This window comes from Oncorhynchus mykiss, chromosome 13 (genome assembly GCF_057628025.1).
Source record: "Oncorhynchus mykiss isolate SJ-2025 chromosome 13, ASM5762802v1, whole genome shotgun sequence".
NCBI lineage: Eukaryota > Metazoa > Chordata > Actinopteri > Salmoniformes > Salmonidae > Oncorhynchus > Oncorhynchus mykiss.
In genome coordinates this window covers 55,541,218-55,564,371 of record NC_143034.1, presented here as the reverse complement: position 1 = coordinate 55,564,371, position 23,154 = coordinate 55,541,218, and the positions used below count along the sequence as shown (strand labels likewise).

General features: G+C 43.0%; 1 protein-coding gene across 5 annotated transcripts in view; it reads left to right on the top strand.

The window, feature by feature from the left end:
- Positions 1-761: 761 nt before the first annotated feature.
- The window catches only part of LOC110486579 (uncharacterized), a 31,335-nt gene continuing 8,942 nt past the window's right edge, over positions 762-23,154 (top strand). For 3 of the 5 annotated variants that reach the window (XM_090196819.1, XM_021558290.3, XM_021558289.3), the window contains exons 1-4: positions 847-1,517; positions 14,257-14,494; positions 18,527-18,608; positions 20,607-20,681. In XM_090196819.1, the coding sequence (XP_090052945.1) occupies positions 1,197-1,517; positions 14,257-14,494; positions 18,527-18,608; positions 20,607-20,640 (675 nt within the window). In that variant the 5' untranslated portion in view covers positions 847-1,196 and the 3' untranslated portion in view covers positions 20,641-20,681. Of the gene's footprint in view, positions 1,518-14,256; positions 14,495-18,526; positions 18,609-20,606; positions 20,682-23,154 lie in introns of all 5 variants that reach the window. The other 2 variants (XM_021558293.3, XM_021558292.3) reach the window with 2 other exon arrangements.

Below are 23,154 nucleotides of genomic sequence, written 5' to 3'. Positions count from 1 at the left end.
GCTATTAACCATAGCTCTGCGAGTGAGAAAGATTGAGCTAGCATAATGGTGACCACTTGGAACAGGATTTTAACATCTCTATCAAACATTTTTTAACATTTAGAAATTTTGCTAAATTTCTCTATAATTTAGCCCAACAGGGTGGAAATGTATGAGTGGGACATACATACATAACATTAAATGTGGAAAAATATATACAACTGAGTGTTTATATTTATTTAGCTTTGCACCATTGTTTTCCCACCAAAGACACGATGACACTTCCTGAATGTGGTGGCATTGTAGGAAGGAGTTGTTTTCTTAAATGGAGAATTACAACAAACTAACAGGGTGGAAGGTAATATCAGGGACACACAGAAAATATAAAATAACATAATAAATATGATAATCATGAAAAAAACTTTATTTATAAGAGAGAATTTAACTAGGACTATAAAATAATGAAGAAAGATTTTAAATATGTTATGGCTTATATTTTTATATATTTTGTATTTTTCGTGGAACTTGATGAACAACACCTGGGGTCATGGCAAAAACGCTTACCTCCACTGAAAGAGTGTTCAAAATGCATCAAATTCCCTTTCAATACCCATATTTTTGTGTTTTTAAGGTAAAGGACACCTGACCTTATATTTAAAGCCTTGTGGAATCCACATTTTGAACTAAATAAGAAGTGATATTTCCTAGGGACAGAAAAGGAAGGCACCGCAATGTAGGAATGACCCAGCTAATACAATCATATGAAAATTGCTGTTCAAAACAACTGGAAACTCGGCAATCTTCAAGTTCAGTGAGTTCAAAACAACTGTGAAAAAACGAGCTCCATCTGAGAAAAATAGTTTTTCCAGGTTCCAAATTCTCTTGAAACCACCATTACAGCAAGCTGGTGCCCGAACGCACAGTCTTTGACGTTGTACGCAACCATTGGTTGATGAATGCAAAGTCTGAGGAGGGGAACTCGACCGAAATTACGCTCAGCCTTATAGCCTGCGTTTACACCATCAGGTTTATACGATCGTGTTTAGTAGAAGCGCGGTGAGATGATCTACAGTGCGTGCGGGACTACACTCTGACCTACACACAAGCTGGCATCTGCAACAAGAAGGACACTTTTGCATGTACACATAAAAATACTATTTATTACATCTGCAGAAAACATAACAATTGTCAAGTGAACCTTAAATAATTCTACCGTCATGGAACTTGACGCGTCTATCATTCTCCCTGCGCTCTTCTTTACCATTCTTGCTGTTGTCTTGGCAGCCAAATTCATCCCCAAAAAACAACCAGAGGAGAAGAAGAAGAGGATTAAAGTAGGCAACAGAGACGACATTCCTCCTGCCAGAGCATTGATACCAGCAGTAGCAGTAGTGGATGTACCAAAAGTGGAGATACCACCACAAGTGGTAGAAGCTGAAGTAATAACCGAACCAGTAACAGTTGCCCCAGTAGTTGAAGAGATCAATGTTGTAGAAGAAGAGACAGTTAAAGAGCCTGAAATGATCCCCGATGTTCAGGTAAGATATTCTGTTTAGCTTCATTGACCTGTTATGAATAGAACATCTGGGCATATGTCATTATTTGACTAATTGGTTTGAAGATGATGAAGTGACTATTTGGCAACTCTCCAGAACTTCATGAACTGACCACAGCCTTTGTTGCATAGTACCTGTCCAGAAAACACTGCAATTGCGCTGCTTTTAAATTAAAAATATTCGAAAATAATATAGTTTTAAATCAAATTTTGTGTAAAGTTGTGTCATTTACGCACTGCTTAAGCATGTCATTTGCAACATCAATGCGTTTCTCTTGCAGGCTATTTCACATCAAATACGAATTCCACCAAAAGCTGTTGTCTCGTTTGATAATCTAACATGAAATGTGTTTATTCAGTTAATACATCCTTACATTTCAAGCTGGATTTAAAATGAGCCCAGCTTGTACTGTCACAGAAGGGAAAATGACAATGAAAAACCATCTGTGTTTCCAAGGCCGTTAATACAGTACTTGATTTATAATGCCCATTTAGCTAATGACTGTGTTATGTGCGTTCCAGAGCCAATGCTCTAAAGCACACAATAAGCAGAACTGAATGTACCTTGTCTCCCAAGGGCACTCAGCATTTTGACCCCCATACCTGCCCCCCATGTATACTATAGTGCAATTGACCTTTTCCATCACAGGCCTATATGAGCTTTAACCTGACACACACGTCGCAGAGAATACATTGGAGACACCCTCTATGTTTGGTCCCCAACATACAGTATTTCCTATATTTAACGACCGTGAGGTCAAGAGTATTTGGATAGTGACACATGTTTTGTTGTTTAGGCTCTGTACTCCACCACTTTGGATTTTCAGTGATACAATGTCAATGAGGTTAAAGTGCAGACTGTCATCTTTCATTTGAGGGTATTTTAATCCGTATGGGGTAAACCGTTTAGAAATTACAGCACGTTTTGTACATAGTCTCCCCATTTTAGGGAACCAAAAGTATCTGGACATTAAAGTAGTCAAAAGTTTAGTATTTGGTTCCATATTCCTAGCACACAATAACTACATCAAGCTCGTGACTCTACAAACTTGTTGGATGCATTTTCAGTTTGTTTTGGTTGTGGTTCAGATTATTTTGTGCCCAATAGAAATGAATGGTGAATTAATACAGAATGAATCATGAATATCGATGAATGAGAAAGTAACAGAGGCACAATAATAATGCCACAAGACATGCTAGCCTCTCACCATTACCAATAACAGGGGAGGTTATCATTTTTGGAGGGGGTATGATATTTATGCCTCTGTAATTTACTCACTCATTAATATTCATGATTAGTTCATGATTATCCGTAATCATGGGAGCATCCACATTAATGTAGAGGTATTCAGAAACATATTATATTCTTATTTACAATGAATTTGACTCCAAAATGACACAATACATTATTTACCATTAGTTTCTATTTTACAGCTTCTTCTGTAGTATTTATCTTTATGCTCCTCTTTGTTAGACTGACTTTATCACTATGTTAGTGGCACCATGCCATCTAAGTTGGGGTGGTTTGTGTGTACATTACCACCTGCCGTGCATTTTGCCGCGCTCACATGCTCCACATGCTAGTTGGAACTCAGACATTTCGGACTTCCTAACTGGTTGAACGTGGCACGTGGACAACTACAACCAGTTAGCAAAGCTGGACATTTCTGAGTTTCCTAGTTAGGGCTAGCACGTGAACGCAGCATTACTGTCTGAGCTTTACTATTATCTTTATTTTTTACAGTTGCATTTAAAGTGCACATTTAAGAGTGCTCTCTCTCTCTCCTCCCTCAAGGTGAAACAATCAATCAATCCAATTTATTTATAAAGCCCTTTTTATATCAGCAGATGTCACAAAGTGCTTATACAGAAACCCAGCCCATACAGCCTCCTCTGTTATGAGAGACATAACTTCTCTCCGTTGCCTGCTATATGGGACCCAGCCAAGTTGTGCTGCGGCAGCCCTGGGGCTGGGGGAGCTCACTGGCGAGTCTACATACAGTACGAATGGCATGGCACCTCGTGTGGCTGGCTTTCTGAGGGGCGAGATTAGAATAACATGTTGTCTGTTTTATCACCATCAGCGTTCACATCAATGATCTGGGGCTGGGCTCTCATTTAGCACATCAGAAAACCACCATGCACTGCTCCGCTCTGCACAAGTTTGAAGTCTAATATTATCTACAGTATGTAAAACGTGTGTGTATGTTTGACCGGTTTCACCTCATTGATCTGGCCTCTTATTTACCACGTTGGTAAGTAACCTGCACTACTCTACTCTGCACAAATGTAATACAATTGAAGTGGAGTAACATCTTGATAGATCCATAGGTGGTATGCAATACACTTCTGTACTGTAATTGCATAATATGCATAACCGTTGTCAGCAGCGGTGTAAACTGCATATTTACATTTTAACTGGAGGTATAGAGTTCTACAATCACTGAACCTTTGCTCTGCGACCGAGGCTACATCTTGGAGCTGTGGAATTTGGGGCTCCTTCCCGTGCTGCTTGCTTTGCTGAAGGTGTTCCCTTATCATTACCCCCAACCCTCTCTCCTCCCCTCTCCTCTCCTTCATTCCCTCTGTCTGCTCATGGTTCTCCTGTATGTCTGTGTGTGCTTAGCAGCAGAGGTATGCTCTGTGTCACATCCATAGTTCCTTCTGTTTGAACTTCACATTTCTGTTCCTTAATCTTCTCTCACTATCACTCTCCTGTGTTGTTTTGGGTGTGGGGGTCAGTGTAAGGTGCTCTTAAATGTGTGTTACTGTCCTGGACCCCCCCCCCCCCCCCCCTTCTCAAACCCTGTAGACTAGTATAGACCCTATAGAGCAGCCACTTTTGAGCAGCCACTGACAAATGTAAAGAGAAACATTAAGATCAGAAGCCAACCACAGTCATTCTTCCATATCCTCACTATACTCCATCAACAGTATTGAACAGTACTTTCTCCATCAAATGTTCAATGGCACATTGCCAAGACAGAGGGTAACAAACAAGGAAAGAGAGTATTGAATATTCAGTAGTCTTTTTTTGCTTGTTATGGGTTGGGTCTGCAAACCTTTTGAACGGTACCCTACACCTATAGTAGTCTGTGAATATGTTATCGTGGCCCTGTCAAAACCAGAAAGGAAACAATCTCCACTAAAGCCCATTATTCCATACTCAAGCTGTAGCAGTGTTGGAACATTGTGTGTGTGTGTGTGTGTGTGTGTGTGTGTGTGTGTGTGTGTGTGTGTGTGTGTGTGTGTGTGTGTGTGTGTGTGTGTGTGTGCGCGCGCTCACACGTGTCATGGAGGAGCACACAGCATAACATACATACATGTACACAGACACGTCAGCCAATAGTGACAAATCAGGGGCCATGACTTATTACCTCCCAGTATCCAGGCCTTGTCAAGTCAATGTCTGCATTGTGTTCTGAGATTAAGACTGCCCCCTTCTCTCCTCAATGCTCCCCACTTAACTATCTGGTGATATATGGACTCTATAGATGTGTATATGTGTCAGGGTTGGCCTTAAGGTAGCAGAGATACTGTAGTCTCCTTCTGGCTGAGATTGATGAGCAGTAAAACAACATTCTTGTTTTACATGTTCCAATGGCTGCGACACTCTACACCCTGCCCCCATACCCATCCTGTCTTGTTGTACAGTCAGAAAGAGTTAAGCTAGCGTTCTCTGCCTCAGGCTTGAATGTAATCATGTTAATCAAGTGTTATATTTGCTCGCCTCTTTTAGCGTTACATCTTCCATGAATTACTGTATCAGGGAGGAACAACACAAATGTTGATTGGGTCTTTTCACAAGTGTGACTTTTTTGCTTTATTTATATATGTAAAACACTCAAGAAATTGTTTGCACCTCTCTGCACCTTCCATTCTAACCTCTTCCACCGTGCTGAAACACACTATAAATGGGAATGTGTCTGGGCCTGCTAGCTAACTCACTGCTCACGCTGAGAAGGCAGAGACACACACAGGCAACAGCTGGAGCCAGCTGTTCTTTTGTCAGATGCAACATGGAGGACACTGTTATCCGGAAGTAGTTTGCTGTCGAAGGCTGTTAACGTGTTTTTATACAGGCAAAACATTCTTAGTATATAAGGGCCAATGTATGGTACCCTTTGAGTGCTCATTGGGTAAATCCAATGTTTGTCAGTTGTCCCATGAGGGTAGTTCATAAGTAAATCTGAGTTATCTTAAGACAGTACACAGTGGGAGTTATGTGTATAGTACACAGACTACCAGAAGAGACTAGGGAAGAAGAGACTAGTGTTTCTCAGAACATTCCTCAGCTCTCTGCTCTCTTGTGTGTTCGTCAGACTCCTAACAGTAGCCTGTGATGGAATCTGCAGGGCTGCTTACTCATTGGTCAAGCTCTCCACTGACCTACCTCTCTTGGTATTTCCCCTTGTTTCTCTGCCTACCTACCTCTGCATGCACGCTGGAGCTACAGTCTGCTCTGGGCAGACTGTTGTCCTTCCCTTTCCCAGCTGGACTTCACAACCAGATCCAGGCAGGCACCCATCCCCGTGAGAAGACAATGCCATGGCTTCACATCACATTTCAACCGCTAATTCCCCTCTGTAACACGGGCATTGGCCCATGACAAGAAGTTGGCAGTTGGCACTGACACTGTAGTGGGCACTGACTCCCTCTATCCCCAGCTTGACTCACCATAGAGCTGAAACCCTGGTGTCTTTTCTGGCCATGTTGGGCCCTGTGCTGTGCACCAGACAAGTCAACACAGAGGAATGGAGGAGGTCTGCCCAGTGCCGGAGTGAGAGGGGGAGAGAGGAAGCATGAGGGAGTCATTTCCATTCTTAAAAGGTTAGCCAATCCCCCAGTGAAAAGCTAAGAAACAGCAGCTCTTTGTAAATCCATTGGCCAGGCCTGCACAGGCCTCTTGGCAGGTAGTTCCTCTTAAAAGCTACCATCAACTGCAGTGCTGTATACTGTATGTCTAAACAGTACAGTACATGCTTTCTATACAGTGTTGGTCTGTATGGAGGAAGTCATGGTGGGTTGAGCTGTTTCCTATAGAAGTGTTGCTGCTCTGGCTCTGTGTATTGTTCTGCCAAAGCAACAGATAAACTGTATCATGTGATTCACTCTTTTGATTGCCGTCATGTGGCCTCAATCATTGAGGATGTTCTTACTTAATAAAAGTCAGCTGTTTCGGATAACAGAACAAGGGCTAAACTATTGTATAATTTTGGTAATAATCCAACATATTCCAAGTCAATCATTATTCATGAGAATCAACATTCAGAGTCTCCAGTCCAGTGGTGATGTCATCGATCGCACAATGGAGTAGGATCTCATTCCTGCAGGCCGCCACAGCACACTGTGACCATTGACTGCCAGGACACAAAGCTGTGTGTGTCTGTGCCTGTTAACAACACCTCTATTAGCAACACCCTATGGCTAGCTCTGCACTTGAGAGTTCTGAACTCTAATTGGCTTCATGCTACCCCACTGGATGTTCCTCGCTGTATAGCTCCACACACTGTCGAGGTATGTCTGTCGTTGTTTCATTCATTGGTAATATCAGCCACCGATAAGGCAGTGGCTTGGGGGAACAATGTGTCTGTGTGTACACAGACACAGCGCAGGGGTGGGAGGTTGCTGAGACAACAGGACACTATTCCACCCCAGATGCCTTGGCCCATTGCCCTGAGCCTCTTTTCAGGGGATAGTCTGATGGACTGCAACAACATGACACAAACAGCCTGGTACCCCCTGGTCATCTCAATGGAGGAAGAGAAGAGAACTGGCATGGAACATGTAAAAGAGAGGGTACAATACACCCAAGGGGCTTCAGCTGAATTCTCAGCTGATGCAGTTTTGATGTGGACAGTAAATGCAAAACGTTCATCCCGCTACATCAGAGGTGTGGTATCAACACCAACCTTGCCCACCACCCACTCAAGGGGCGCGGTAGCACTATAAGTTCCCTGGGGGCAGCTAGAATTTCACTTGGTGGGCCAAGGGCCCTACCCCGACAGCTCTTAAGAGGTTCTCCAGTGAGGCCAATGCCGTTTATCACCCTTCTGTTTATTGTTGCTATAAAGGTAGCCACGTTATTCAGTATCCACTTGCAGTATCTTCTGCCTCCTTCTATGCACGGACCACTGTCTATGTTGCAGATATCAGGTATCAGGTGTACACAGCTATGCAGCTATCTATTTACCACCACAAACCAATGCCGGCAGTAAGACCACACTCAACGAGCTGTATAGGGCCATAAACAAACAAGAAAATGCACACCCAGAGGTCGGCCTTTCTCGTGGCCGGTGATTTAATGTAGGGAAACTGAAATCCATCAAAAAATAATAATTGCATGTCACCTGTGCAACTAGAGGCGGCAAAACTCTTGATCAGAAACACATACAAGGCCCTCCCTCACCCTCCCTTCTCCCCACATTGACCATATGTACATACCCCAACCAGAAGCCATGGATTACAGGCAACATCCGCACTGAGCTAAGGGTAGAGCTGCCGCTTTCAATTAGCGGAACACTCATCTGTACACATAGGAAATCCCGCTACGACCTCCGATGAGCCATCAAACAGGCAAAGCATCAATACAGGACTAAGATCGAATACTACTACGCCGACTCTGACGCTCAATGTATGTGGCAGAACTTGCCCACTATTACGGATTACAAAGGGAAACTCAGCTGTGAGCTGCCCAGCAACGCAAGCCTACCAGACAAGCTTAAATGCCTTCTATTCTCTATTCTCGCTTCGGGGAAAGCAACACTGAACCATGCATGAGAGCATCAGCTCTCTGTAGACGATGTAAGACCATTAAACAGGATAACATTTACAAGGCCGACAGGCTAGACGGAATACCAGAACGAGTACTCAGAGCATGAGCCTCAGGAGGCTGAAAAGATTTGTCATGGACCCTCAGATCCTCAAAAAGTTCTACAGCTGCACCATTGAGAGCATCTTGACTGGCTGCATCACCGCTTGGTACGATAACTGCAAGGTGGTGAGTATGGCCCAGTACATCACTGGGGCCAAGCTCCCCGCCATCCAGGACCTCTATACCAGGTGGTGTCAGAGAAAGGCCCATAAAATTGTCAAAGACTCCAGTCATCCAAGCCATAGACTGTTCTGTCTGCTACCACACAGCAAGCGGTACCAGTTCACCAAGTCTGGAAGAAAGGGGACCCTGAAGAGCTTATACCTCTAAGCCATAAGACTGCTAAACAGGACTGCTGAATTGCTAATCAAATGCACTGGCTCTATGCACACACTGGACTCTACCCACACACACATACTTACACTGACACCCCACACACACATACACACTACATACGCCCACCCAAACATAACACGTGCACACATGCATACTGACGCCACACTCACACACCCATACACACACTTTCACACTTACCACATACACTGCTGCTACTGTCTATCTACTCTGTTGCCTAGTCACTTTACCTCTATCTATATGAACATAGCTGCCTCAATTACCTCATACCTCTGCACATGGACTCGGTACTGGTACTCCCTGTATATAGCCATGTTATTACCTCATACCTCTGCACATGGACTCGGTACTGGTACTCCCTGTATATAGCCATGTTATTACCTCATACCTCTGCACATGGACTCGGTACTGGTACTCCCTGTATATAGCCATGTTATTACCTCATACCTCTGCACATGGACTCGGTACTGGTACTCCCTGTATATAGCCATGTTATTACCTCATACCTCTGCACATGGACTCGGTACTGGTACTCCCTGTATATAGCCATGTTATTGTTACTCATTATTGTTATCAACTGTGTATTTATTCCTTGTCACTATTTATTCCTTGTCACTATTTATTCCTTGTGTCACTATTTCTAAGTAAGAATTTCACTGTTAGTCTACACCTGTTGTTTGCGAAGCATGTGACAAATACAATTTGATTTGATGTGCTCATGCTGTGAGGTCATGGCCCATAAATGCGAAGAAAAAAAGGTTCTACCTGGAACCAAAAAGGGTTCTCCTATAGGGTTCTCTTTTTTTCTAAGAGTGTACTGACCCAAAATGGCTGAGTGCATGTCAGTGAATGCCACATTTACAGAATGAGGTCAGAGGTCAATGTCACTGTATGAGCTGAGTGAGGGGTTAATTGGACAGGCAGTTGTTAACAGGGCCCTAAATCCTCTACAAGCCATCCTAAAGTTCTTGGCCTACGTTTGGTGTCTGGGTGGTACAGACACCGTTAGAAAAATGAAAGTTACTTGAGGAGCCTGAGAGATGATGACTGATGCAGAATGGAATAATGACCTCATACACTTCTACTAGAGAGAGTTCTCTGGCCAAATTAGGAGATGTAAAAAGGGAATATTGGTGACGATGTTGAATTTTAGACTTACAAAAAAAAAAAGCTCTGACGAAGGCCGTGAGGCCGATATGTAAGCTTATTAAATATCAGTGATACTACCAAGAGCAGTGTGCGGTTTCCTTTTTCCTTCATCTTGTTCAATTGTTGCCATGCACCTGCAAATAAGATTGCTCAGATGTGCGAGTGCCTTTTGAATTTTGAATCTTAGACTTACAAAATGTGAGCAATGCATCATCTCATTCTAAAGCAGTGGTATTCAAGGTCAGGGGAACCTCAATGGGGTTTTTGAGGAAATGTATTTATTGGTTTATTTTCATTTTGATAAGAGATCAAAATGCAATGAATGGAAGTTTATTTGTTGATATAAAATCTACATTTAACAATTTTAAGATTGTCTCATTAGATTTGGGGTAGGGCGGGGTCGCAAGAAATTCTTGCAAAAATGGTCCTGAAAAGGTTTGAATACCATTGCTCCAAAGGGATTCTATAGACCTACATTCAGCCCTTTTATGACCCTGAATAAGATAGCTTTTGTGAATGTGTGAGTTGGGTCCTATGCATGGAGTATTTTGGTGTTTAATAGCTGAGGAATTCAGTGGCAGAGGGGAAGAGGCTGTTGGTGGGTAGGTCTGCTAAATGGATTCCATTCCATTGGTTGGGTGTGAGTAGTCTAACGAGGGTTGTTCAGGGGTTAGGCTGTGAGACACAGTTATGCCTGGTAGAATCCATGCCCCTGGCCTGCTCTGTCTACTACCATTTGTTACTGTGGTGGGTTAGTCAACATGTCCATCGTCATAAAGTCTGCTCCAAAAGGAGGGGGAGGGTTGTGACACAGGTGGTCGTGAGCTTCCTCTGCTAAATTGAATATATACATTAAAGTCATGTAGCCAATTTATATAGACACAAATATGAACAGCCACAGGCAGAAATGTCAACAAAACATTTAATATTTTGATTAAATCACCTTCAGCCTCTTTCCTTCACTTTGTCACTTTGGTCTTCTACATTTGGAGAATTTAAAACTACTTTATAGCTGGACTTTGAGTGGCTGCTGCCAACACACTGACTCAACTCCAGCCACTTTAATAATGGGATTTGATGGGAAATGATGTAAAATATGTCACTAGCCACTTTAAACAATGCTACCTAATATAATGTTTACATACCCTACATTATTCATCTCATATGTATATGTATACAGTGCCTTGCGAAAGTATTCGCCCCCCTTGGACTTTGCGACCTTTTGCCACATTTCAGGCTTCAAACATAAAGATATAAAACTGTATTTTTTTGTGAAGAATCAACAACAAGTGGGACACAATCATGAAGTGGAACGACATTTATTGGATATTTCAAACTTTTTTAACAAATCAAAAACTGAAAAATTGTCCGCGCAAAATTATTCGGCCCCCTTAAGTTAATACTTTGTAGCGCCACCTTTTGCTGCGATTACAGCTGTAAGTCGCTTGGGGTATGTCTCTATCAGTTTTGCACATCGAGAGACTGACATTTTTTCCCATTCCTCCTTGCAAAACAGCTCGAGCTCAGTGAGGTTGGATGGAGAGCATTTGTGAACAGCAGTTTTCAGTTCTTTCCACAGATTCTTGATTGGATTCAGGTCTGGACTTTGACTTGGCCATTCTAACACCTGGATATGTTTATTTTTGAACCATTCCATTGTAGATTTTGCTTTATGTTTTGGATCATTGTCTTGTTGGAAGACAAATCTCCGTCCCAGTCTCAGGTCTTTTGCAGACTCCATCAGGTTTTCTTCCAGAATGGTCCTGTATTTGGCTCCATCCATCTTCCCATCAATTTTAACCACCTTCCCTGTCCCTGCTGAAGAAAAGCAGGCCCAAACCATGATGCTGCCACCACCATGTTTGACAGTGGGGATGGTGTGTTCAGCTGTTTTGCTTTTACGCCAAACATAACGTTTTGCATTGTTGCCAAAAAGTTCAATTTTGGTTTCATCTGACCAGAGCACCTTCTTCCACATGTTTGGTGTGTCTCCCAGGTGGCTTGTGGCAAACTTTAAACGACACTTTTTATGGATATCTGTAAGAAATGGCTTTCTTCTTGCCACTCTTCCATAAAGGCCAGATTTGTGCAATATATGACTGATTGTTGTCCTATGGACAGAGTCTCCCACCTCAGCTGTAGATCTCTGCAGTTCATCCAGAGTGATCATGGGCCTCTTGGCTGCATCTCTGATCAGTCTTCTCCTTGTATGAGCTGAAAGTTTAGAGGGACGGCCAGGTCTTGGTAGATTTGCAGTGGTCTGATACTCCTTCCATTTCAATATTATCGCTTGCACAGTGCTCCCTGGGATGTTTAAAGCTTGGGAAATATTTTTGTATCCAAATCCAGCTTTAAACTTCTTCACAACAGTATCTCGGACCTGCCTGGTGTGTTCCTTGTTCTTCATGATGCTCTCTGCGCTTTTAACGGACCTCTGAGACTATCACAGTGCAGGTGCATTTATACGGAGACTTGATTACACACAGGTGGATTGTATTTATCATCATTAGTCATTTAGGTCAACATTGGATCATTCAGAGATACTCACTGAACTTCTGGAGAGAGTTTGCTGCACTGAAAGTAAAGGGGCCGAATAATTTTGCACGCCCAATTTTTCAGTTTTTGATTTGTTAAAAAAGCTTGAAATATCCAATAAATGTCGTTTCACTTCATGATTGTGTCCCACTTGTTGTTGATTCTTCACAAAAAAATACAGTTTTATATCTTTATGTTTGAAGCCTGAAATGTGGCAAAAGGTCGCAAAGTTCAAGGGGGCCGAATACTTTCGCAAGGCACTGTATACTGTACTCTATATAATCTACTGCATCTTTATGTAATACATGTATCACTAGCCACTTTAACTATGCCACTTTGTTTACATACTCATCTCATATGTATATACTGCACTCAATACCATCTACTGTATCTTGCCTATGCCGCTCTGTACCATCACTCATTCATATATCTTTATGTACATATTCTTTATCCCTTTACACTTGTGTCTATAAGGTAGTAGTTTTGGAATTGTTAGCTAGATTACTTGTTGGTTATTACTGCATTGTCGGAACTAGAAGCACAAGCATTTCGCTACACTCGCATTAACATCTGCTAACCATGTGTATGTGACAAATAAAATTTGATTTGGATTTGACTTTACTGTAAATGAGCACCCTTCTTATACTCTTAGTTCTAGGCTTTAGCCATTGTTACTCTGATCAGAGATGACAGGAGGCCTCTGGCAGCGCGTCAAGCCCTGAGCCCACTGTGTCCCCATATGTGACCTCACTGTCTCTCTGTGTCCTCACTGTGAGATTAGTTCTCCCATGTATCAGACACCATTGCATTAAAATATATTTTTGGTGAGTTGTGTGTGCATGTGTATGTGTGAGTTCCTGCGAATCCAGTTCTGTCAGGGCTAGGGAACGGTCTGGAGAGGGAGGGGTGGAGATGGATTTAAGGGGGGTTTATTTGTGCCTGTGTCATTGGCAGGCGGCATACAGAGAGGACACATCCACTAAACAAGAACCTAAGAGAGAGAGAGCTGCAAATGACAGCTGTCACTCATAGAAGAACCATTACAATGTGTCAAGAGGTTATCACGGCCACAGGGCTCAGCAGTTGAGTCAGCAATTTGTCGAGGTTTGCACAAAATATGCAGGGTTTACGTTTCAGCATGCGAAGGATGATATTCTGGGTTATGTCCCTCCAGCACCAATTTAAGAGCAGAAAAAAGCCTTTTCTACTTTTTATAGAATGTGGGAAGAGATACCGTTTAAGTATATGGCTATATTTCCCCAACATAGACCTACTCCTTATAGACTGGGGCAATTTGGATACTATGGGGGTGTCCTATTGCTGTCTTTAGTGACAATTTGACAGACACTCCCTCTGTATTTTTGCATGAGTTCTGTTCAGTGGTTCTATTCTTGGCCGTTTCCCAAAGTCAGTACTGATTGAGCTGATGAGTTCTCATATACAATCACTGGGCTCAGTCATCTCTGTCTTATATTCCTCAAGGAGGCTATGCATGACAAACAACACTCATCAGTTCTTATTGTTATTACCGTGAGCAGTTGGTTCCACTAATGTAATTGTCTCAGGTACTATAGAAACAAGTTTAGCCTTAAGCTCTGCTATATTTAGAACCTAGGACTGCTAGGTTGGGAATACAACACAATTCCCTATTAACCTCCATTAGCCGCTACACTGACCATTGAAGGCCATTGGAAAACAAAGTCATGTTCGTGGTCAGATTTTTTGCTCAATATTAATCACAATTCCATTGTTTTAAACAGCATTTCATGTGTACAGTTGATTATATCTGTTATACACTTTGTCCCTGCAGGCTGTGCCAGAGCCCGTGCCAGAGCCCGTGGTTGAGCCAGAACCCGTGCCTGAGCCCATCCCAGAGCCAGAGCCCATCCCAGTCGATGTTGAGGAGCCCATCCTTGAGCTCATCGCCGAACTTGAACCTGTATCTGTGGTGAAGGAGGTCCCCGTCAGAGAGCCCACCCCTGAGCCAGCGAGGGAACCCACCCCTGAGCCCATCTTCATGCCAGAGCCAGAGGACCTTGAGAGCAATGGTAGTATGTTTTAATCGGTTTTTGGTATCAGCTAATTGTCAGCTGAGGGTACAGTCAGTCGTCCGAAAGCAGATCAAGTTTGACTCCCTGAATGGATTGACTTTAGCAATGACTAACTGCATGAAACCAACCTCAAAGGGCCCTAATGCATTAGCCAGCATTAACTGGATGCACATCACTGCATACCCAGCAAATCCTCATTCAAACTGGATCTGGGGTGGCTAGCAGATACACTGGCTTGTATATACACCGTGGTGGTATATCCTCCACTGACACATCCCCTTACAGTCTTGAGACTTGCCCTCCTTTCACTGGAACTGAGTCGTGCATTCAAACCAGCCACCATTTTGTCTTTCAGTCAGGTATTTTCTGATCCCTCAAGGCCCCAGGTCTCCATTGAGGCAGGTCTCATTGTGCCAGATTACAGTAAGTGTTTCCAGGTGAGAGGTCAGGCCTCCCTGGAATACTGTACAATACAACCACACAGAGCCACACAAACACAAGAGCTTTGTGCCTACATGGGCTTTTATACTGTCACGTATATATCTGACTAGGTGTCTTGGACGCCTCCTTTTGTTACAAATTATTTGTAGACTACAAATTGACCGCAAAAAGCCAAAACAAATACTGTATTATATTTGACTAAAACATAATAACATAGCATACGATCACATAACTGTATATCTCTCTAATATGTGTGGCAATACTTTGGCACAGATTCTCAAAATTAAAATAACTTGGAACTGATTTGCTGTTGTTTTTACAGTTTTGTAAGTCCAACAATAAAAAATTAAATATACAGTGGCGAGAACAAGTATTTGATACACTGCCGATTTTGCAGGTTTTGCTACTTACAAAGCATGTAGAGGTCTGTCATTTTTATCATAGGTACACTTCAACTGTGAGAGACAGAATCTTTTAAAAAAATCCAGAAAATCACATTGTATGATTTTTAAGTAATTAATTTGCATTTTATTGCATGACATAAGTATTTGATCGCCTACCAACCTATTAAGAATTTCGGCTCTCACACACCTGTTAGTTTTTCTTTAAGAAGCCCTCCTGTTCTCCACTCATTACCTGTATTAACTGCACCTGTTTGAACTCGTTACCTGTATAAAAGACACCTGTCCACACACTCAATCAAACAGACTCCAACCTCTCCACAATGGCCAAGACCAGAGAGCTGTGTAAGGACATCAGGGATAAAATTGTAGACCTGCACAAGGTTGGGATGGCCTACAGGACAATAGGCAAGCAGCTTGGTGAGAAGGCAACAACTGTTGGCACAATTATTAGAAAATGGAAGAAGTTCAAGATGACGGTCGATCACCCTCGGTCTGGGGCTCCATGCAAGATCTCACCTCATGGGGCATCAATGATCATGAGGAAGGTGAGGGATCAGCCCAGAACTACACGGCAGGACCTGGTCAATGACCTGAAGAGAGCTGGGACCACAGTCTCAAAGAAAACCATTAGTAACGCACTACGCCGTCATGGATTAAAATCCTGCAGCGCACGCAAGGTCCCCCTGCTCAAGCTAGCGCATGTCCAGGCCCATCTGAAGTTTGCCAATGACCATCTGGATGATCCAGAGGAGGAATGGGAGAAGGTCAGGTGGTCTGATGAGACATAAATAGAGCTTTTTGGTCTAAACTCCACTCTCCGTGTTTGGAGGAAGAAGAAGGATGAGTACAACCCCAAGAACACCATCCCAACCGTGAAGCATGGAGGTGGAAACATCATTCTTCGGGGATGCTTTTCTGCAAAGGGGACAGGACGACTGCACCGTATTGAGGGGAGGATGGATGGGGCCATGTATCGCAAGATCTTGGCCAACAACCTCCTTCCCTCAGTAAGAGCATTGAAGATGGGTCGTGGCTGGGTCTTCCAGCATGACAACGACCCGAAACACACAGCCAGGGCAACTAAGGAGTGGCTCCGTAAGAAGCATCTCAAGGTCCTGGAGTGGCCTAGCCAGTCTCCAGACCTGAACCCAATAGAAAGTCTTTGGAGGGAGCTGAAAGTCCGTATTGCCCAGCGACAGCCCCGAAACCTGAAGGATCTGGAGAAGGTCTGTATGGAGGAGTGGGCCAAAATACCTGCTGCAGTGTGTGCAAACTTGGTCAAGAACTACAGGAAATGTATGATCTCTGTAATTGCAAACAAAGGTTTCTGTACCAAATATTAAGTTCTGCTTTTCTGACGTATCAAATACTTATGTCATGCAATAAAATGCAAATGAATTACTTAAAAATCATACAATGTGATTTTCTGGATTTTTGTTTTAGATTCCGTCCGTCACAGTTGAAGTGTACCTAAGATAAAAATTACAGACCTCTACATGCTTTGTAAGTAGGAAAACCTGCAAAATCGGCAGTGTATCAAATACTTGTTCTCCCCACTGTACATGTTTTAAATTTTTTGCTCCAAATACTTGGGTGGCCAAATAAAATCACCTGTGTGACATATTTGACCAGAGGGCCACCAGTTGGGGAACCCTGCCTTACAGTATATCCTCACTGAATAGCATACTGGCCACTGCTACTGCTAGCAGGCAATCATCACTGCACGTGTGTGCAGGGGAGAACTCCATTCCAAGACAAAACATATAGTAAAGCTGTCTTTTTGCATGTTGAGATGGTGAAGGGGAAAAATGTGGACTTTAAAGCCAAATTTGATCTCATGTCTCCACCTCACCAACAGTTAACTGTTGATTGACAGTGAAACATGAGTTTCATTAAGTGACATGGATGGATGATCGCTGTAGGGGAGTTTGGTTTTTAGAACAAACTGATTAGCAAGGAATGTACATTGATTATACCAAACATTAGGAACACCTTCCTAATATTGAGTTGCACTCCCCACCCCCCTCTTTTGCTTTCAGAACAGCCTCTATTCGTGACTCTAACAAGGTGTCGAAAGCGTTCCACAGGAATGCTGGCCCATGTTGACTCCAATGCTTCCCACAGTTGTGTCCAGTTGACTGGATGTCCTTTGGGTGGTGGACCATTCTTGATACACACAGGAAACTGTTGAGTGTGAAAAACCCAGCAGTGTTGCAATTCTTGACAAACCAGTGCGCTTGGCAACTACTACCATACCCAGTTCAAAGGCACTTACATATTTTGCCTTGCCCATCCGATCTCTGAATGACACACATACACAATCCATGTCTCAATTGTCTCAAGGCTTAAAAATCCTACTTTAACCTGTCTCCCCCCCTTCACCTACACTGATTGAAGTGGATTTAAGAAGTGACGTCAATAAGGGATCCCATCTGGATTCACCTGGTCAGTCTATGTCATGGAAAGAGCAGGTGTTCTTAATGTTTTGTATACAGAAAATGAACACTAGTTCACCGTAATGCAGTTCCATGGAGCTACAAATATGTAAGGTCTTAACTCTCGTCATCCTATGATCATGTTTAAGATCTCTATGTTTCCTTTCAGGTGTTACATGAAACACCACATTACATCTAATTATTGAGCTTGTATCTTCTCGGTAGAATGGACTCCTGGGAAAAACTGATCAGTGTTTCTTTCAATATCAGACCTGTCTGTGAGATATGGCCTGGTTTGTACCTCTGTCTGTATCAGTAAAGTGTATTCCTCTAAATGAGAGACAAACTGGCTCACAAAGACACGGGACTGTTGGGGTCTGGTTCCACCGATAGCACAGGGTTGTAATGTCACTCTGTGTACTGTAAATTGAATCAGTGACGTTGGCACACATAAAAGTGAATCAGCCACCTGACTCTGAATTTAATTACAGCCACACGGTCACTCTTGGCTCTGTTTTGACTGTACTCTACTACTGTGTGTCCTTCCTGTAATCCTGATATACTGTAGCAACAGGACTGTAACTAACAGCCACAGAGGTCCCAGAGGACTTAGAAATCCTTCAAACGTTTATCTGTGTGTGTGCATGTGTGCGTTTGTGTGAACATGCATGTGTGTGTACTGTATGTATGAATGATGTGTAAGTGTGTGTTGACCATGGTCCCTCCTGTTTTCTCTGACGTGGCATCAGAGGAGGTGCACTTTACCCCAGGAATGAAGATTAACAAGTTAGAGAAGATGATGACCAAGGAGGAGATGGAGGAGGAGCAGAGGTGAGTGCCCCCCTCTCTCTCCCTACTGCCCCCCTTCTCCTGGCACTGTAGCATGACTCTAGTTTAACCTATCCTCCTACTGAACGCCAATGCAACCACCTTCTCCCTCTTCCTCCCTCCCCTATCCTGTCCTTGTGTGTTGACCTGGCATTTAGGTGCTATGACAACATCTATGACAACATTTACCCTGCAGATCGGAGGGGGTTGGTCACAGAGTGGACAGTTAAACCAATAACCCACCAAAGCAGTGAGGAACTTTCCAGACTTTGTACCTGTAGCTACTAACTCCCTCAAAAGAAATGTAGACTTGAGACATCCCAATGGCCACAGTGTAACGATCTTCTTCATCTGAGGAACAGGAATAGGAAGGATCAGACCAATATGCAGTGTGGTACGTGTCCATGTTAAATTTATTACAACTGAACACAAAATAACAAACGTGAAACAACGAAAATCGAAACAGTTCTGTATGGTGAAAACATAGACACAGAAAACAACTACCCACAAACCATAGTGGAAAAACAGGCTGCCTAAGTATGGTTCTCAATCAGAGACAACGATTGACAGCTGCCTCTGATTGGGAACCATACCAGGCCAAACACATAGAACTATAACACATAGAACAAAAACATAGAATGCCCACCCCAACTAACGCCCTGACCAAACTAAAATAGAGACATAACAAAGGAACTAAGGTCAGGACGTGACACACAGACGTCAATTCATCTATTCCACATTGGTTCAACGTAATGTCATTGAAATGACGTGGAAACAACGTTGATTCAACCAGTGTGTGCGGTGGGATGTTCTGTGTCTTTATAGGTCACCAGATTGTAAAATAAGATTAGTAAACTTCACTGAAGAAAATTGAGGGTCACTTAAGGAAGGAGACAAAAACAACAACAAAGTCTGCTTGTTTTGAAGCCTAGAGGTTACTGTTAGTTTGTAATGCTAAACATCATCCTACAGACTGTGGCGAGCTTGTGGTAGGAGGCTGGCATAGGGAGCGAACAGCCACTCTCTCTTTCTCTCTCTCTCACATCCTACGGCTTGAACTTGCATAAGCAGAGGGAGGGAGGCCTTATGTGATGTAACCCCTCAAGATGCCTCCTATCTTTCGGTTTAGCCAGTCCCGTTCTCTGCTAGAGGAGCAGTGCAGTGAGCCTGGGGCCCAATGCTTGCTGGGGGTTGGAATGACTTAGTGAGTGAGCGTTCAGGGGGCGGATGTGGACTCTGTTTAGGGGTGTGACAACAAGGCAATAACATGGATTAATAGCACCACTTACCGTTTTTCTTTTTTGGGGGGTGGGGGGGTTCCCCAGTTTCTATAGCGAGGGGAGTGGATGTCTTAAACACCATGTGATTGGTGGCTTGTGCCTTCTAACACAGGAATTTAATCAAGGTCTTAAAATATCTGCCAAGCTTGGCTGTGTTGGTTTGTTATGTTCCCATGGAGTTGTGAGCTGCGGAAGAAGAAGGAGGAAAGGCATGTGGGCCCTAAGTTTCAGGAATGTTTTTCTTTGTCTTTTTTGGGGAGTATGCTTCCACTCTTGTTTGAAGCCTGAGCAGTGGCTCATGGTTTTAAATGACCAACGATATATTAATACATCTTTATACGATTAACTATAGTCCCATTCCAGCCCCAAACCCAGCTATATGTTACTAAATCCCTGTGCCTTGTACCCTGTACAGTTCACTTATGTGTTTACATACAAGAACACAGCATGTACTTGCTCACCACACCAACCGTTGGGCCTGAATTAAACTCAACCACAACTTTGGCCTAAACTTGACTTCATAAAGCTCAGTGCAATGCTTTCCTTTTGGCACTAGGTTTTATGTGGAAAATATGTAAGCATGTGAAACCTATTTGCATTGCCATAAGTGCCAAAGTTGGGGACGAAGCTGTGGTTAAGTTGTCTGTTTCCAAGCTGTGGAATTGTGTAGAGTTCTGTGCTGATGTACATAACAGCTTTCACCCTGCCTTTATCTTTTCAGGATAGAGCTCACACCTGACTTTACCTCTCTATAAGCAACATCGACAAGCACACTGTGAGTTAGGAAGGATTATGGGTAAGGTATCATTAAACTTTAACCCCCCCCAGAGCCTCTTATCCTCTCCCAAGTCTCAAAAATACCACCTCACCTCCCTCTCCTTGCTCCCCTCACCCACTACCCAGGGTGTGACACACTGTGTGACTGACACGCCATCACTGGTGAAGGGCAGAGCCATATACAGTACATATGTACAGTGCCTTTGGAAAGTATTCAGACCCCTTGACTTTTTCCACATTTTATTATATTACAGTCTTATTCTAAAATGGATCAAATAAATAAAAATACAATCTACACACAATACCCCATAATGACAAAGCGAAAACAGTTTTTTAAATTTTGATGCCAATATATAAAAAAACAAACAGAAATACCTTATTTACGTAAGTATTCAGACCCTTTGCTATGAGACTCGAAATTGAGCTCAGGTGCATCCTGTTTCCATTGATCATACTTGAGATGTTTCTACAACTTGATGGGAGTCCACCTCTGGTAAATCCAATTGATTGGACATGATTTGCAAAGGCGCACACACCTGTCTATATAAGGTCCCACAGTTGACAGCGCATGTCAGAGCAAAAACCAAGCCATGAGGTCGAAGGAATTGTCCGTAGAGCTCCGAGACAGGATTGTGTCAAGACACAGATCTGGGAAAGGGTAGACATCCTTGATGAAAATCTGCTCCAGAGCGCTCAGGACCTCAGACTGGGGCGAAGGTTCACCTTCCAACAGGACAACGACCCTAAGCACACAGCCAAGACAACGAAGGAGTAGCTTCGGGACAAATCTCTGAATGTCCTTGAGTGGCCCAGTCAGAGCCCGGACTTGAACATGATCGAACATCTCTGGAGAGACTTGAAAATAGCTGTGTAGCGATGCTGCCCATCTAAACTGACAGAGCTTGAGAGGATCTGCAGAGAAGAATGGGAGAAACTCTCAAAATACAGGTGTGCCAAGCTTGTAGCGTCATACCCAAGAACACTCTATGCTGTAATCGCTGCCAAAGGTGCTTCAACAAAGTACTGAGTAAAGGGTCTGAATACTTATGTACATGTCATATTTCAGTTTTGTGTTTTTTATACATTTGCAAATATAAAAAACAAACAGTTTTTGCTTTGTCGTTATGGGGTACTGTGTGTAGATTGATGAGGGGGGAAAAAACAATTTAATACATTTTAGAATAAAGCTGTAACGTAACAACATTTGGAAAAAGTCAAGGGGTCTCAATACTTTCCGAAGGCACTGTATATATGACTCTGGTGAAAGCAGTGTGTATCAATGCATTCACCCATTTACCTGATTACACTAGGATGACATCACCAACAGTGTACCTTGCCACCAGGAGATTGGGCTGTAGGTTATTGTTTTTGTTTGTTTTTGAAGGAACCTTTTTGCCGCTGATAGGCTTCCACTGATGTGGTAGAGCACACATCTGGGTCTGATAGGGCACATTCTGGCGGAGCTTGCTTTATCCTTTCTATTTGACACTTTCTGTTTGATCCCCGCCAACGACCACCAGAACTACAGTGCATTCGGAAAGTATTCAGACCACTTACCCTTTTCCACATTTTGTTACGTTACAGCCATTCTAAAATGTATTAAATCATTTATTTTCCTCATCAGTCTACACACAGTACCCCATAATGACAAATCGAAAACAGGTTTTTAGACATTTTAGCTAATTTATAAAAGATAAAAACAGAAATACCTTATTTACAATTTAATAAATTTTAGAATAAGGCTGTAATGTAACAAAATGTGAAAAATGTTAAGGGGTCTGAATACTTTCCCGAATGCACTGTACATCACTTCCCTCCCCCATCCCACCATCTACGTTCCCCTGTGTCTTCAGACAGTCTAATATCCTGGAGCTTCAGGTTCTATAAGGATACAGTTAATAGTTATCATATGCTGCTGTCTCATGGCCTTCGAAAACAAAGGGCCCTGCGATCATGGGAAATACTGCACTGGGACACCAATGTTGGTTATCATCAGTGCTGCAGGGGAGACCCCCCCCCCCCCACCTTCTATTGAGATGACATCTGTGATGAATCATTCACAAAGGCACATTCTTTACCTCTTAATGCTGGTGCCAGAGGGGAATCCATTTGGAATTGGTTGGTGGTGCGTGGCACCTGCTAAACACATGCCTGAGAGAGAATCAGTTACTCACTTACTGCACACCCAAAATGGCTGCCATTATAGTATTAAAGAGTTTCATAATTTGGTGGTTGGGTGGGACTTTTATCAGGACCACTCTGATTTTAGGAGCCACCTGCAAAATTAGAACTAATCTTGTGCCAACAGCTGCGCTTTTACACACTCAGGGGGCCTTGCAGAGAGCAGTTTTGAAGTTGAATTATAGCTGAGCCCTGAACCTTAGACCTTTGCTGCTATACCATTGGGCCCTCTGCAGGCGATATTGAGGTAGTGAGACACTTAAATCTGGGATTTTTCTGACTGTGTCTGTGTGAGCTGAAATGCTTTCACT